This window comes from Podarcis gaigeae (assembly GCF_964106915.1).
Source record: "Podarcis gaigeae genome assembly, chromosome: 7".
Lineage (NCBI taxonomy): Eukaryota > Metazoa > Chordata > Lepidosauria > Squamata > Lacertidae > Podarcis > Podarcis gaigeae.
This window is the reverse complement of record NC_139683.1, coordinates 25,534,747-25,550,622: the sequence shown is the minus strand read 5'-3', so window position 1 is coordinate 25,550,622 and position 15,876 is coordinate 25,534,747. Positions and strand designations below refer to the sequence as shown.

General features: G+C 45.7%; 1 protein-coding gene and 1 long non-coding RNA gene across 8 annotated transcripts in view; both read right to left on the bottom strand.

The window, feature by feature from the left end:
* Nucleotides 1-319: 319 nt before the first annotated feature.
* On the bottom strand, nucleotides 320-13,196 carry TP53INP1 (tumor protein p53 inducible nuclear protein 1). 5 transcript variants are annotated; one of them, XM_083749840.1, is made up of 5 exons: nucleotides 11,320-11,722; nucleotides 10,304-10,402; nucleotides 6,462-6,752; nucleotides 4,880-5,303; nucleotides 320-2,801 (listed from the first exon to the last, which is right to left on the bottom strand). In XM_083749840.1, exons 3-5 carry the CDS (start codon nucleotides 6,571-6,573, stop codon nucleotides 2,552-2,554), a joined length of 786 nt encoding a protein of 261 aa, XP_083605966.1. In that variant the 5' UTR covers nucleotides 6,574-6,752; nucleotides 10,304-10,402; nucleotides 11,320-11,722; the 3' UTR covers nucleotides 320-2,551. The 5 variants fall into 5 exon arrangements, with proteins under 5 accessions (XP_083605966.1, XP_083605963.1, XP_083605964.1 ...); XM_083749837.1 differs by lacking the exons at nucleotides 10,304-10,402; nucleotides 11,320-11,722 and adding an exon at nucleotides 13,014-13,196; XM_083749838.1 differs by lacking the exons at nucleotides 10,304-10,402; nucleotides 11,320-11,722 and adding an exon at nucleotides 12,980-13,152.
* Nucleotides 13,197-14,410: 1,214 nt separating this feature from the next.
* LOC310849556 overlaps nucleotides 14,411-15,876 on the bottom strand; it is a 36,916-nt gene continuing 35,450 nt past the window's right edge. For all 3 annotated transcript variants that reach the window (XR_014566970.1, XR_014566971.1, XR_014566972.1), the window contains one exon: nucleotides 14,411-15,001. This is a non-coding gene — a long non-coding RNA (uncharacterized lncRNA). The remainder of the gene's footprint in view (nucleotides 15,002-15,876) is intronic.

The window sequence follows — 15,876 nt, the reverse complement described above, 5'->3', positions numbered from 1 at the left end:
AAACAAAAGGAATGCAATCAATATAAATGGAAAATGTAACTTAATATGGAATTAAATGGGAAAACAATGCCCCCCGCCCCATATAAGCCAGATCCTATAGATGTGATGGAACATGGGGGAAATATATAAACACTTTGAAGTCACATAGACAACTTGTTGCCGTTGAGCTGCTTGTTGGACATCAATCCCAGGAGATATGGGCAATGGTCAGGTATAATGGGAGTTACGGTTCAGCAACTTCAGAAGGGTGACAGGTTCCCATCACAAAACTAAATGGTATACAGAACCAGCTGAAGTATGCACCTGCTATACTGCAATAACCATTTCCAAAGGGGTTATGTTTAATAAGTACCATAACAGCGTATTTCTGTCTCATTTTCTGCACAGGAAACAGATTTGCAGTAACTACTCAAGCACAAGCCACGTTGAGATATTACTGTATATTGTAGAATCAGGGTGCTAGAACCTTGAATATCTAAAGAACTGCTACAAGAACAAAACAAAAATGTCTCTAGAAAGAAGCTGCCATTGGTAATGCATAGACTGGTGTACAGTATTTATCCCAACAGAAATATCCCTTTTTTTTAGTCTTCAAGTTCAAGTCTGCTGTATACAAGTCACTTAAAAAGGCACAGTTTTGTTTACAATACATATGAAAAAACAGTTTAAGCAAAGTTATTGAATCACCGTTCAGTACAGCACAAGGCCCCCACTTTTACAAGTTAATACCATTTTTTTTAAAAAAAAAACCCACACACTATATAAAAAGTCATACCTACTCACAAAACACATAGCATTAGAAAAGCAAAAAAATTCTAACAGTCCAAGACTTCCAGGCACATTATAGAACTAGTAACATAAATATGCAAGACAATTAAGAGTGAAACATAATGATGTAATGCAATCATTCCTTTCCCAATGGTATTATTTCCAATATTAAGAACTGAAAAGCACATATATTTGTGCAACAAGCTTGTGTGTCTACCTCAAAAAAAGATAAGCTTCCATCACTAGCAAGTTATCCAGTAAAATAATGGTAAGGAATATTTGTATATCTCAACTAGAAAGCCTAACTTCAAACGTTTGCTAACATACACAAATAAGGTGGGCAAGGTAATCTTCATTTTAATATTCCTATAAACAGGAAGGAGAATGGTTTCTGGAGACAAAAGATGAAGGCTAAGAACCTACACAGACCTATTTGCTAATACTTTATTTCAGTTAGGCAAACCTCTAAACAAGTGTACCTAGGACCACAGTCAAACACTGAAGCGTTCCTGAGTTTATAAATATGTCTGTGGTGTTTGTCCATGAAACTGAGAGAAGCTTAACAGTATTGGGTAACCACTGAAATAAGGTAAAACGTTTGTGTAACTTAAAAAATGAACAACTGGCTGAAATTCAGAATATCCTAGTATGGAAGTAAACAGAAAAATGGCTCTGAGGAACTCCAGATGTCAAGCATTAGACTCAAATATTAATTTGTAGACAGATGAAGACTGCCACCACATATTTCTTAAAACTTATTTGGACTAAGTGGTCAAATTAGACCACTTTATAGTAGAATGGTTGCTGTTTTTTAACTCATTAAAAAAATTAGTTAAGCTGGTAGTATTTCAAGTGAAGGCGAGTATTGGTCAAGTGATCATCTGTCTCTATAATTATATTGTATAGCCTGAGACATTGGAAATGTTTGTCGCTGTCTTTTGGGTCTAGAAGGTCCAACATACCACAATGGCCCTCACTTGAATGCCTGCTTCAGGCTCTGCTCTGTGAAGGAAGCTGGCTAAACCACACTGAGCAATGGAGGTTAAGCAGAGGTTGATGGGAGGAAGTCAGGTCACACAAGATTCTTCCCCTGCCCCATAGACAATTCGTTCGTCATTCAGAGTTCAATGCCATACAGTCTACCACATTTTAATAATTGTGTTCAAATGTTAACAGCAAGGGTGTGGAACCTGTGGCCCTCCAGAAGTTGCTAACCTGCAACTCCCATCAGTCCCAGTGAGGTTGGTCAACAGCCAAGAATGATGGGAGGTGTGGCCCAGCAACATCTGGCAGGTCAAAGGTTAGCCACTCCCATTAGGTTAAGAGGATATACAGTATACACAGATTGTTGCAAGTGTATGGCTGACCCTGAGTAGTTCTGTAACTGCATTTGGACTACAAAGTGATGTGTCGCCTGCTCTGCCTTGGTTAAAAAGGCCAATATAAAAACAAACTCACCCATCCATCCGTCCGTCCGTCATAAAACGGTTCTAAAAAGTCATGTACAAAAATGAAAAGAGCAAACCCCCAGTCACACAAACACTATTGTACTGATATGTTTCCAAGCCATGAATAAAATGTAGTAAAGTCATTCTGTGAGGAGCACACGGTTACAACAATGTGGTTTACAACCTAAATGTAACACTTAGTGATTGTGTAGAAATAACTGATGATCGGCCTAAGATTGATCTCGCCTTCATTGCCTACACATGAAAAATACAAACAGCAAGTCAACCGATAATATTTTTTTTGAAGAAGGAAAAAACAACAACACAAGATGCCCTCAGTAATTATACTGACGCTGGCAAGGCTGGTGAACAAACAATCCGTTGTTCTTGAGTTGCCGAGAGTAGCAATCCCTGGTGAGGTTTTGGCGACGGAGGCAGTTTCTGTTCAGATATTGTCTTTCGTTGTGTTCTTTTATCCACTGGGAAGGACGAAAACTCTTGGTCTGTTCAAGAAAGGTTGAGTGAGCAGTGATTGCTGCAAAATAGCATCGGATGTGTTGACTCCTTTCACTTTGGGCTTCTGATCTAGAATTCAAAGGAGAGAGAGGTTATGGCACAACCATTGATGGCTTGCGTGTCAAGACGCTCTGGTGACAGTGACACAAGTCAGTGTGTGCTTGTGGTTGGCACAAAGGTAGCTCTTTGTCGTGTGGTAATGATCTGGTTCTGTGGGTTTAAGAATCCTGCTTAGGGGCAGCATCAAGGGTGGGCATAGCTGGGCAGCTGCCATGCCCCAGTGTGTGTCTCTCCGAGGGTGGTCTCTGCTGATCTCTGGCCCTGCTGCTGCTCCTGAGAGTAAGGAATAGAGACCTCTACATATGCCTTTGCCTTCTCTCCTCGGGAAGGTGCTATGGATTGGGTCCAGAGGGAGAGGCAAATGAAAAGGCCCAGGGGAGCTAACATGGAGCCCTTCAGAGGTTGCTGGATGACATCTCTCATCTATCGCAGCCTGAATAGCCAATGGTCAGGGAGGGCGGGAGATTTTTAAAAGAAATGTTGTGATGGTGGATTGGCATTACAAAATGTTTAAAACAAATACACCCTTCCAATATCCTATCCTAGTAAATAAGAGAATACAGTTAAACGAATCTTGTTTATATTTTTGACTGTTTCATCTTTTTGGCACTATTCAGCAAATGAAGTGGGAGTGTGAGGTGGTCTGTTGCTGCTGGAATTACTGAAGCCTTTGTTGCTTCTATGATATACAGTGGTACCTCGGGTTACAGACACTTCAGGTTACATACACTTCAGGTTACAGACTCCGCTAACCCAGAAATAGTACCTCAGGTTTAGAACTTTGCTTTAGGATGAGAATAGAAATTGTGCTCCGGCGGCGCGGCAGCAGTAGGAGGCCCCATTAGCTAAAGAGGTGATTCAGGATAAGAACAGTTTCAAGTTAAGAACGGACCTCCGGAAGAATTAAGTATTTAACCTGAGGTACTACTGTATTTAATAAAATCACACCATGTTAAATATATATTTTTTGTTATGCCTTTATGTAAACACATGAACTTTGGATTAACTATTCAGATAGGGTCCAGTTCACGGTTCTATCCTACCAATATTCTAAAGTGGAATTTTCCAAATATTTCCAGCATCTTGTAAAAATTAACTAGCTGCTAATAGAAGAAAGCTGATTAGATCCCTATTCTTGCAGTCCGTATTTTGCCCATCCAAAATATTTACTAGTGCAAGCTCCCTAGGGTGGATGGGAGATGAAATCCTACAATATATGGAGGACCCTGTGCCCTGTTTCTGCTTTAGGCAAAGCGCATGCACAGATTAATGTTTGCTATTGAGTTCAATGTACGTGAATCCTCTTTGGGCTGGCGCTGGATGCATGTGGCCTGAATGCATCTGGTGGTGGACTCTTTCTTCATCATGTGAAGGTGTACTCTTGAGATAGATGGGCAGAAGTATTCTTTGTGTGTGCCTGCAAAAGGATGGATGGATTTATGTATGCATATATGGTCTGGAAGGGAGGGATGTGTGGTCTGAGTGTGCTTGTTAAAGAGAGGGGGACATGCATTGTGTGTATGTGTGTTTTGAAAGGTAGACAGAAAGTTAAGGAGAGGAACGAAGGAGAGGAAATGGGGTTCATTAAATTAGATCAGAACGTTGTAATAGGAGCATTCATGACAGGGGTGGGTAGGAAGGAGGGTGTACCATAAGGAGAAGAGAGGAAAATCCTTGCATGTACCAAGGATAAAAAAATCACGGGGGGGGGGAGCATGGGCATATACCAAATGGGAAATTTGGTGGGGGAGGGAGTAGTGTCACAAATACAGAGAAATAGTAGAAATGTACCAGTGGGAAGAATCAGGGGGGTGAGGGGAAGAGAAATAGAGAAGGAAAACGGAGCGTACTAAGGAGATTAGGTCATGGGGTGATGTGTGGGGTGTTCTGCACATGTTTGAAAAGCTTCTTTTGCACACAGGGAGTTTTGCTAGGTGTCTGGGGCTCACCCCACCACCAACGGAGGATAACATTTCATACATCTGATGAAGTTGGCTGTATTCCAAAATGTGCTAATTTTAAAGGAATATTTTCTCCCTAGTGAACATTATTTATGTTCTTTACAAATCAAGGAGCAAATATCTTACCTAGGATTGCTTACATCACGAGGCTCTGTCTCCTCCTCCTCCTCTTCTTCTTCTTCCTCCTCATTACCACCACAGCTTGTCTTGTTGAGGCTGTGGCGAGTATTATGGACTGCATATACAGACATGCTGGGATGCTCGATCAGAAGGTTCTCCAAGGGGCTGGTTTCCACTTTGAGAGCGGTCAGGCCACCCGCAGTGAAACATGGAGGTGGCGTAATGAACCAGCTCTCTTCCATGGGGCACGAGTCAAACTGGATAAAGCAAGATTCACTGGCGTCAGCCAAACATTCCAAGGAAGGAGGCAGACAAGAGCAGACGGGTGAATTGTCCACAGGCGATGCTTTATGGATATCTTCTTCTTCTTCCTCCTCCTCCTCCTCCACCTCCTCCTCCTCTTCAATCATTGAGAAGTTAGTACAGGTGTCTATTGGGAGTTACAACAGCCATTGAGATAGATGGGCGAGGTTGATTGACGCAGCCAGAGTTCAGATGGTTTACAGTAGGTGCAAAGAATTTGTCCCCCCCCTCAAGATATTGTTGGACTACAACTCCGCAAGCCTTGGCCGTTCTGGCCGCATCTGAGAGTTGGAATTCAAGAACATCCAGAGAGCCATAGGTTCCCCAGTCTTAGTTTGCAAGGAACAAAATATCCACTATTTTATACCGCTAATGGATGCTGGGGAGACCTTTTAGGTAACAAGTGTCTAATAAATAAAATAAGCGGTTGTACTCACCTATGATTATTGTTGTCAGTGCAACTTTTTTTTAGTAGTGCTATGGAATATTCTCCCTTTCCTTCCCCCCCTATACCCCCTAAATGTCTCCTGGGGTTTTCCCCAACCTCTGGAGCAGATTTGGGGATGGTGTGAGCATTCATGGGGGCAAAATCCCATTGTGCTAGCACAAGAATAGGGGCACTAGTGCAATAGGCAGTGTAAAAACACAGGAATGACAAAATCTCTACACGACAGATCTGTCATGTAGACATGACAGATCTCTACACGGGATGATGATTCTCCTTCCATGGAAGAGCAGGTCATAAATGCCCACTCCTCCTCTATAGGGATAAGGATACAGGTGGCGACCATTTCGCATGGGGGTTCCAATCCCAGCCCCAATGCATAAGCATGCATTGCCCTGTTACACGCACTACCCTCCTCTTCTGGGTCCAAAAGGACCCGCATGTTGGTGATAGCATGTCAACTGGTCATCGGCCGTTTTACGCTAAGGTAAGCACCTGAACCAACCCACAAATCCTTCCAGAGGCTGGGGGGTGACTTACAGTCTACAATAGCTGAACAAAGTTGGGGCAAGGAAAGGGGGAAAAGAGGAGAGATCAACCATTTATAATTACTGAGTTGTGGAAATTTGTTGGCAGTATGGAACTTGGCCCAGGAAAATGCCTTGTGATGAGGGCAAGATATTTTCCCAGCTTGAACAAGCTGTTTTTAATTTATTTTTCCCCTTACACAATTTCATGTTTAACATGAAATATTCCCTGCAATTAAAAAAAAATACCTTTGTAAACAGAAAATAAAGCTTGGTTCCTGATGCAGAAATTATACTGAAATGGAGATCTTACCGATAAAATCCACCAGAATCCACTCCTCCTCTTCTTTCTCGCTGAACTCTGGCTCTTGCCTGGGCAAATTATTGATTTCTCCCACAAACATATTATTCAGCCTCTGGAACATTACTAAGGCAATAACAAGACTCTGGCTGGAACGTCTTCGTATTCAAGAGTTAAGGTACAGGTTCACAATGTACTAGCCAAGGGCGCAGGTAGAAGATTAAAGTGCACAAATACTTTTATCTGCTTAGGCACAGAACATGGGGAGGCATGGCTTTCTTTGTAAACGGTTGCTACAAAATCCTGCAAAAAAGATAGGAAAAAAAACAAGTCTTAATGCTACATGCACACACAGAAAACATACTGTTCAGGGGTTATTCCACACATTACATGGCAGCAACCCGTATTTGTCACTGAGCCACGTGGAGCTGCAGGCACCATTATCAAGTAGATTCAATGGCACAATAAAAAGGCAGTTTCAAATTTCTATAGAGAGGAGCTGGTTCCAATGGTGTCTTCAAGTACAAAACAACCAGTGGCTTTTCAAAAGCATTACAGTGGTACCTCGGGTTACATACACTTCAGGTTACAGACTCCGCTAACCCAGAAATAGTGCTTCAGGTTAAGAACTTTGCTTCAGAATGAGAACAGAATTCGTGCTCCGGCGGCACGGCGACAGCAGCAGGAGGCCCCATTAGCTAAAGTGGTGCTTCAGGTTAAGAACAGTTTCAGGTTAAGTACTTAACCCGAGGTACCACTGTAGTTCCATTTTTTAAAAAAGAGAAAACAATACCACTATAGAAAATCTGAGATAATTGCAGGGCAATTAGGTGAAACCAGGCTCACGGGGTAATCAGCTCTGTCCACTGAACCATCATATTGTACTTCCCATCCCCACTGCTCCATAGGTTCCCCCCCTTCCCAGTCCTGCCTGGAGGTGCCAGGATTTGAACTCGGGACATTCTGCATATAAAGCATGTGCTCTATCACCAAATTAGAATGCTTTCCTTCTCTCTAGTCTCCAACAGTAGTTAGTTTCCTGGAAGCGCTAGGGCTTAAGGTTGTATCTAAAGATCAGCCCGTGTTCTGGAACTCCTGGTTCTTAATCCAAATATTTTCTTCAGAGATGTTTCAACTCAGCTGCAAGGACAAACTTATCACCCTCCTTCTCACCTCTTATTAAGTGTTCTAGGGATAAGCTTTACAGAAATGAAAGTCCATCAGTTCTATAGTACCACATTCACCGTTTCAAAGATCAGCAATATCACTGTTTCCAGCAGGGGGCTCAGAAGCGCAGGTTTTAAGTTAAAAGTAGCATTCCCCCCCCCCCCACCGCATATCAGAATACAGTATTCTGCAGGGAGATTCCAGTTGCACAGGTAGGGAGTCTCACTAGCTTATAGAAATTCTTAATGCTGATTATATTGAGACATCGAGAGAGTTCTTGCTTGAGGGCATGCGGCAGCCAGATAACGTGAAAGTAATGGCATATTATACGGTTTACGTAATCTCAGTAGGCCTGATCTCTGTTTCCCAAACTTACTGCAAATGGGCAGTATTAAAATGCTGAGGGAAAACCAAGTAAGAAACACACACAAAGACTGGTAGAAAGCAGAGCAATGGAACAAGGTCCAGGACAGGCTTTTCTAAGGAGGTCCGATCCCTGCCCTCTTAAGCCACCCCAATGTTCCCCAATCAGGCACCATCCTGTACACAGCACTATCTGATTCCTTATATTAATTTTCAGAGCTCCAGTGCTGGGGGCTCTTTTTCTTCAGGGCTTTTGCTACTTAGGAATTCTTTCCCAGATACACCTTGATGCACCACCGGTGCCGGGGGAGAGAAGAGAAGAGAATCACCACCCATGTTCTAGGCATTTGGGTAAGCCGCCTGGAATTTCCCCCCAGATCTACCTTAAATGATACTTGCGCCTCTTCTCACTACCCCTTGCTTAAATCTACTTCTCCCCAAAGTCACAGGCTAGAGCAGGGGTCACCAAACTTTTTCAGCAGGGGGCCGGTCCACTGTCCCTCAGACCTTGTGGGGGGCCGGACTATATTTTGAAAAAAAGAATGAATGAATTCCCATGCCCAACAAATAACCCAGAGATACATTTTAAATAAAAGGACACATTCTACTCATGTAAAAACAGCAGGCAGGCCCCACAAATAACCCAGAGGTGCATCTTAAATAAATGGACACATTCTACTCATGTAAAAACATGCTGATTCCTGGACAGTCCACGGGCCGGATTTAGAAGGTGATTGGGCCAGATCCGGCCCCCAGGCCTTAGTTTGCCTACCCATGGGCTAGAGTGGGCAACTTTTTTGGCGGGGTTTCATTTACACATGGGGAGAACTGTGTGAATTGTTTACTTTTGTAGCCAACTTTGCTCTGAAGTCTCAGGGCAGAGAACAATAGATTAAAAGGCACCAACAGAACATCCAGTTAACTCCTCCACCTTTTCCCCATAAGCCCTTCAGTTTTTAACTCTGCAGCCACCCAATCGTCCAAAAGCAAAAGCCTTGCAGAGAGATTCTCAGACATGAGTGGGCAGATTCAGACCACCCATCTAGCCTGTGCTCAGGCTGGCAGATTCTCCAGGGTCTCTCAGGGAGGGGGCACTGTCTTGAGTGGGTTATTTAGTGTAAAGCATTGTTTGCCCTTCACCCAATAGTCCCAGGGCAGAAATATGCACATTCTAAATAAAAATGAAACAGTACTATTAAAACAGCATAAAACCAAATATGCAGCCGCAACATTAATTCAAATGTGCAGTACACCTCAGCCCTCCACCAAAGCCTGGGCAAAGAGGTATGACTGTGCCTGCTGCCAAAATGATACCAGTCTCAAGGCAGTGAGATGCATCTCAGAGGAGACCTTATTGCAAAGTTGAGCATCTCACTTCTGACAGCTCATTCAAAGCTGTGCAGCAGGCAGCAGCTAACAGGTAAATCATTTGATAAAATATTTGTTTGCACCATTCAGGACTTTTCTTCTTGTTGATTTTCAACAAATAAGTAATTTCGTTGTCCCCGAGAGGGGGCAATGACAATAAAGATGATATTATTATTATTATTATTATTATTATTATTATTATTATTACTTTCACTGCTTTCAAAGGCAGCTCCATGAAAACTGAAAACAGGTTGCAAAGCTTGAACAATGGCTGGCTCCCCCTAATCCAATCAGCACAACTTTGGTCTGATCGACATATAGAGGAGAATGACGTTAACAGAAGAGACTGTGCTATTTCAGGCTGCCATTAGAGGGTGCCATCTTTTTTTTAAAAAAAACTACTCTATTTGTATTTGCATTTTGTTTTTTGTTACTACTGAGACAGAAAAAGACACCAATTAAGGGGAGACACAGATATGTTGAAAGACAGGAAAAAGATGGCCATGAAGAATGGATTGCAAATCAAATGATATTTACAATAAACACAGTGAAGGATTAAAAAAAATGATTCCTGCCCCGTGTGCAGTTTGAAGTGGTATTGTTAATTTTACCATGGAAGAATTCTGCTACCACATTCCACTATATGGGTGGGCAAAAGTCTTAAAGAGAACTTAGAAAGTTTGAAACTGCCTACCTTAAGAGCTGAAAAGCAATCACGCAAGCATTCTCCACCCACCCACCCACCCACCCAAAACCATCTCCAAAAGCCCTCGGAAGCCTATCAGAATGCTCAGAGGTTGCATCAGACAAATGCTCAGAGGTTGCATCAAATGTGAAATGTTCTTGCTAAGCAAAACAAATGCAAGTCCAGAACAGTTTGCCAAAGACTAGAGCCTTCTGTGGAAAAATAAATACTTGTGAAACTTTAAAACACACGGGGGGGGGGGACAACTAACTTCCTTGCCCCACAAAGCATCAGGAACTCCTATTGGAAAGTTGCACAGGAGAATGCCCACTATACTCAGTGGGAAGGAGCCATGACGTCTGATCAGCAGCTGCATGCAAAAGCTAAAGGTCCCAGCTTTGTTCTGGTGGCATCTCCAGGTAAAGCTGTAAAAGATCCCCATCTAAAAACCCTGGGGAGCTGCTGCCAATCAGTGCAGACACTGGGTGGAACAATGGACAGGGGTCTCAAACTGCAGTCAATGAACCAGAGCTTCATCCAGGTTGTCTACAGTGCGGATCTGTGGTTGTGCCCATACTGTATTGATTTTTATTGCTCTTTTTACATTTTATTGAATTGCAATCTGAATTCTGCAAAATGTAAATCGTAATACCATATGAAGCAATTAAACTGCATTTAAGAATAATAAGTCATCTAGCACGACACATCACAATTACTACAAACAGGCAGAGAAATCTTGAGTGGTCTGCCAGTTTTCAAGTGATATATGGCAGTGTGTGTGCGTAAATTTTGGGAAGCATGACCAAAGGCAACTTCCTAACTGTAGTTACATAAGGAGTGACTTACACAACTGCTTATCCACAGGGGGTGCTGTGTGTGTGTTATAGGAACCAACTCCTAGGAGCTGAGGTCCCTTTGGGGGCCCCATAAAATATTTGAGGGGGTCAGGGCACTGTCATTCAAATGGTGTGTGCGAGCCACATCTTGTGGTCAATTATGTAGGGCAGGGCTTCCCTGGGCCCCCCAATATTTTTTTTAAGTTGGCACCCCTGGCGGGGGGTTGTGCGTGTTTACCAGAGCACATAGCTTGCTCTTGTCTGTTCATGTATATTGGGCTTCAGGATGGGGCCTCGGCAGGTATCGGGCCTCGGGGTGTCGACCCGGATTGCCCCTCTCTCCCCTCCCTTGGCGGCCGTGAGTCACCAATTCCTGGTTTGTTTTGATCGCGCAAGTTGCCTCTTCCCCGGGCGGCGCCGCTTGGCTGCTCCGGCGAGGTTAGTCACACACCTGAACCCGACTCAACTTCGGAGTCCAAGATCCGCCCCGACGGGAAGAGACGGAAGCCTTACACCAAGGGAAGGGCGGTCTCTCGGCACTGTCAACAAAACAGGATATGCGGAAGGCGGGGGGGAAGCAACCCGATCCCTTTCCAGCCCCCTTGGGCGGATCAGGCAACCCCAGCTCCTCCTCGGCCTCAGTCCCCCCACTCCCTCTCCAGGGGGCGGGCAAGGACAGAGACAAAAGGGAGGGGGAGTTGCTCCAAGCGCAAGGCCGGGTAGAAAGCGGGGAGAGGAAGCGGAGGGCATCCACAAGGCGCGTGGATCGGCTGCACTGCCTGGGCAGTTGGTTTGGAAACGACATCTCCAAGGCCGGAGAGCTCTCTGTCCACGCCCCACGGCCCTGGCCGCAGGACGACCTTCACCCCCGCCCTTTAGGGGGAAAGGGGAGGTCCCCTGCTCTCCGCCCGCCCAGCTCGGCGCCGGACTCCACCCTGCGCCTCCCTCGCCAGCAGTTTGAAACTCCGCTCCGGAGACGGAGCGCGCAGGACAGGCGCGCAAATGCGCGCGCCCTTCTCCGCGGGTACATAAAGTTTGTCCGCGCCGGATTATTATTCCGCAGGGGCGCGCGCGGAACGGTGCCAGGATCCACGCGCGCGCCCGCAATTGACATTGAAAAGGGGATCCCGAGCCCCGATCCTACAGATCTGGCGATAGGAAGGTTGAAGGATGCGATCCTATGCGAGCTCACATCAGGATAAAATCACTTGGCACTGAGCACTCACAGAATTGCAACGCGGAGCCGTTTATTTGAAATCAAAAGTCGCACCGAAATCAGTGGGGCTCTCCTTTCAAGTTAGTATGTTAGGGATAGTGTTGGGTGTTTTTTTTTATATAAAAAAAAACCTAATAATTTATATTTAACGGGCTATGGGCTGGACTGCTAGATCTCACGAAAATAAGAGTTAATTCCGCGAATTTTAATAAAACAACCCCACCATCACCAAACGAAAACACCCCTTAAGGTACTCGAGAGAACAAGTTATAAGACGCTTTTTCTTTTCTTTTTTTTAACGATCTCAGCCTCAGATGAAACCCGCAGCAGGCTTAACCAGGAAGTAGGAACAACTGAATTTTGCAGGGCTCGCTTCCAGGGAAGCGGCTTCGCTGGCTGCGAGGCTGGCTGGCAAAACTACGCCACAAGTGGTTTGTGAGCAGCCCAGTCGGAAGGCGCTGCCGAGCGACGAACAAAGCTGGGAGGAGGATCGCGCAATAATTTACCTTTAAGGAAGTAGAGCGGGGGGGGGGGGGAGGAAGAGAAGAGAAGACTTTGAGAGTTAGTTCTCCCTGCATGAACTCCGGTGTTATTCGCCCCCCTCCCCGCATCTCTGCATACAACTTTGCAGAGGGACGAGACGGACCCTTCCCAGAAAGCGGAACGCAGGAAAGGGCCAGTGGGTAAGCGATTCTGCCCAGCAGCCAGATATATAAATATACTAAACTTTATAGGCGGAGGAGATGATGGGAATCCCCCGTGCCCAGTTCTTAAAATAGACCAGATTTCCTTTTCTCTCCCTCCCCCCCTTGGCCGCATCCAAACGGAACGCGCACCCAACGCCAAGAATATCGCGCCTAAGGTCACTTGTGGCCAAAAAAACACCCACACACACCCGGTACAAAGGACGCTCGCAGCCCTTCACTCACCGTCCGCAAAGCAGCCGGGCAAATCCGGAGCCTGGACGGCGGCGGAGTGAGGTAGATGGCGGGGAAGCTGCTCCTGCGGGCGCCCCGAGCCCTGTTGCACCGGCCAGTCTGCGCTCCCCGCAGAGCCTTTTGTTGTTATAGAATCCGGCGAACAGCTGATCGGCAGCGCCCGCCCCCTCGCCCCGCCCCGCCCGCCTCTTTTGCCTCGACGTTCCCACCCCGCGGCGCGCTGCTAGCAGGGGGCGCGCGAAGGAAGGCAAAGGGGGCGGGCTGCCCAGCCGCGCCTGCACCAATTGGGAGCCCCGCGGTGCTCCGGGACGCGCCGCGACAGGCTGTCACTAACGCACGTGACGCGGCTCTGCGAGCTGTGGAGCCAGACGAGGCGGCGTGCAGCGTCCGGGGTAGCGAGCCCGGGCAACAAAAGGAAGGCAGGGAGAAGGAGAAGCAGAGAATAGGAGAGCTGGAGAAGGAAGAGGAGGAGAAGGGGTGCGCGGAACGAAATGTGGAGAGGGGTGGGGGAGGGAGAGGGATGGCCCAAGTGGAAAAATACAAGAGAAGTTGGGCAAGGTGCGGGGAAAGAGCCTGGAAATGCACAGCCCTCGTTTATTGCTACCCTCTCGTCTTCAGAAGAATACCCAGTTCCTGCCCCGGTGACGGGGGAACATGAACGGAGCCGAGGAGACGTCATTCTGACCAAAGTGCCAGACCACTTTGGAAAGTCCCCTGCACGCAAGTGTCTCCACACAATTTTTCCACCCTGTTTTGACCAAGAGAGAGAGAAGGCATGCTCAATTTGGAAGTGAGCAAGGTCTTGAAGGATTCGGAACACACACTTGCACCCATGCACCCCAAATTATTCAGGGCCTGATGTTAAGTATGTTTTTCTACAAGCCATTTGCAGCAATACCACAATATGTTTTGATGCCTGGGGCTGAAAATCCAGTGGTTAAAAATAATGGAGTAGGAGTTATTTGGGTGCCAATTAATGAGACCCCCCAGAACTGTCAGCTAAGGCTGAATATCTTGGCAAACCCTTGCAAAAGGAGTTCTGTAGCACTAAATCAAAAGCCTGCATTTCCTTCATGCATGTGTCCTAGATGTGTACACTGGCTGGTGTGGCCCACCATCTCACTCCCGCAGGGATAACACTTAGTATTTGAAAGCCCTGTATAACCCAAGAGGGTTGTGGCCAAGGAATGAAACTTATTCATGTCTGTTTCGTTCTGGTTTGGGTTCAGCTGTGACCAGTGGCGTAGCGTGGGTTGTCAGCACCCGGGGCAAGGCAAGTAATTTGCGCCCCCTAACCCGTGGATTTGCGCCCCTAACCCTAACCCCCAGATGTTGCGCCCGGTGCGGCCGGCCCCCCTGCACCCCCCCACGCTACGCCACTGGCTGTGACTTAAGGTCTTTCACTTTGGTTCATGCCAACAAAGTTCATCACATTGGGACTCTGCTGGTCTAAATGGCAAGCTTTTTGTAAAACAACTAACTCCCTCTCAAGTGTATGCTAGTATATAAAAGTGGGGACCTGCAGTAATAGGTTGCAGTGTATTTCCAACTCCTCTAACAGGAATACTCCTTTTCAGGGCTCTAACTGGTGTGGAACAGGAGCCTTGTAGTCCTGTTTGTGATTTGCAGGGAAGGTGAAGATTAAAGTGTTGGTGCGGGGGGGGGGGGGAGAGAGAAGGGAAAATTACATTGAAGTATATTCAGAATTAAAAGGAGGCGATTTGAAGATGGGGAATAGGATTGGGTAGGAGAGCTATATTTGTGATGCAACAACTTGCAAATGTGATGAGAAAATAAAATACTACTACTTGATACATGTTATTTTGATGCAGTAGGCTTTTTTTTTGTTTTTTGTTTAAATGTAGAGAAATATTACTGTGTAAGTAGAGTCCACCAACGAACGTCCGCAGAAGTCCAGTTGACAAGAAAGCAAATGGCAACTCGGGCAGGAGAAAATTCTTGTGCTTTGCAGCCAAAGTCTGCAGGGAAGAAAGAGAAAGCAAGAAAGGGGTCATATAAGGACACGCAATATAGGTTTTTGCTTCCTCTTTTATAAAAAAGTGGAAAGTTAAGGGCAATTTTTCTAGAGTTAGTTTCCTGGTTTGCTTGCATGGTGTTTACATGTCCTTTTGTTCATCCCACAGTTTTCGATGCATTTTCCAAACACTTTTGAAACCACAGAAGACTGTGTTTTTTAAAAAAATTAAAAAGTGGATTCTCTTTGTAGCACCAATTACCACATCCCATCAGCACAAGGATTTCTGCTTGTGCAGTGGAATGCCTCCCTTCCCTTCTCCCTGCACACCCTTAAATCTGTACTGGGTTTCTCCCCAACCTTTCAGAGCAGATGGGAGGGGGGGGGGAGAGTACGTGGGGAAAGGAGAAGGGAAGGTTCATTGTGCAAGCAGAGATCCTTGCACTGTCGGAACTCAGTAGTATATTGCCCAGTGGATTTGTTGCAGTTGGATGACAGAGTGCTTCAGTCCACTTTAATTTCATAAACCTAGTGCTCTGGTACTCTCTACTGCAGAATATTGATGGTCTGGTGACCTCCTTGGGTAGCTTCCCATGTACAGTAATAGCCTCTGAGTCTCCAGCTCTTGTGCTGGTAAGCCTCTTGTCCAGGAACAGAGTGAACCATGAAGAGACATGTCTGAGATAAGGAGGCTATTCCAGCAGAACAGAGGCAATGATGTGATTTGTGGCTTTTCAGTTTGCATTATATGTGGCTGGTGCAGATGTGGAAATTCATCCCACATCTGCAAAACAATAACAACAACAACATCCAAAACATGCAAAATCTAGAGCAGCTTCAAAAGGGAATCTTTAGGCCCAAACATAACTAGTGCCTTTT

What these genes read in the sequence shown, in the direction of transcription:
- TP53INP1 (XM_083749837.1), bottom strand. Translation starts at nt 6,573, where the DNA reads ATGTTCCAGAGGCTGAATAATATGTTTGTGGGAGAAATCAATAATTTG. An exon ending in GATTCTGGTGGATTTTATCG is followed by an intron (nt 5,304 to 6,461) that starts GTAAGATCTCCA and finishes AACTCCCAATAG; the next exon opens with ACACCTGTACTAACTTCTCA. An exon ending in CGTGATGTAAGCAATCCTAG is followed by an intron (nt 2,802 to 4,879) that starts GTAAGATATTTG and finishes TTTGAATTCTAG; the next exon opens with ATCAGAAGCCCAAAGTGAAA.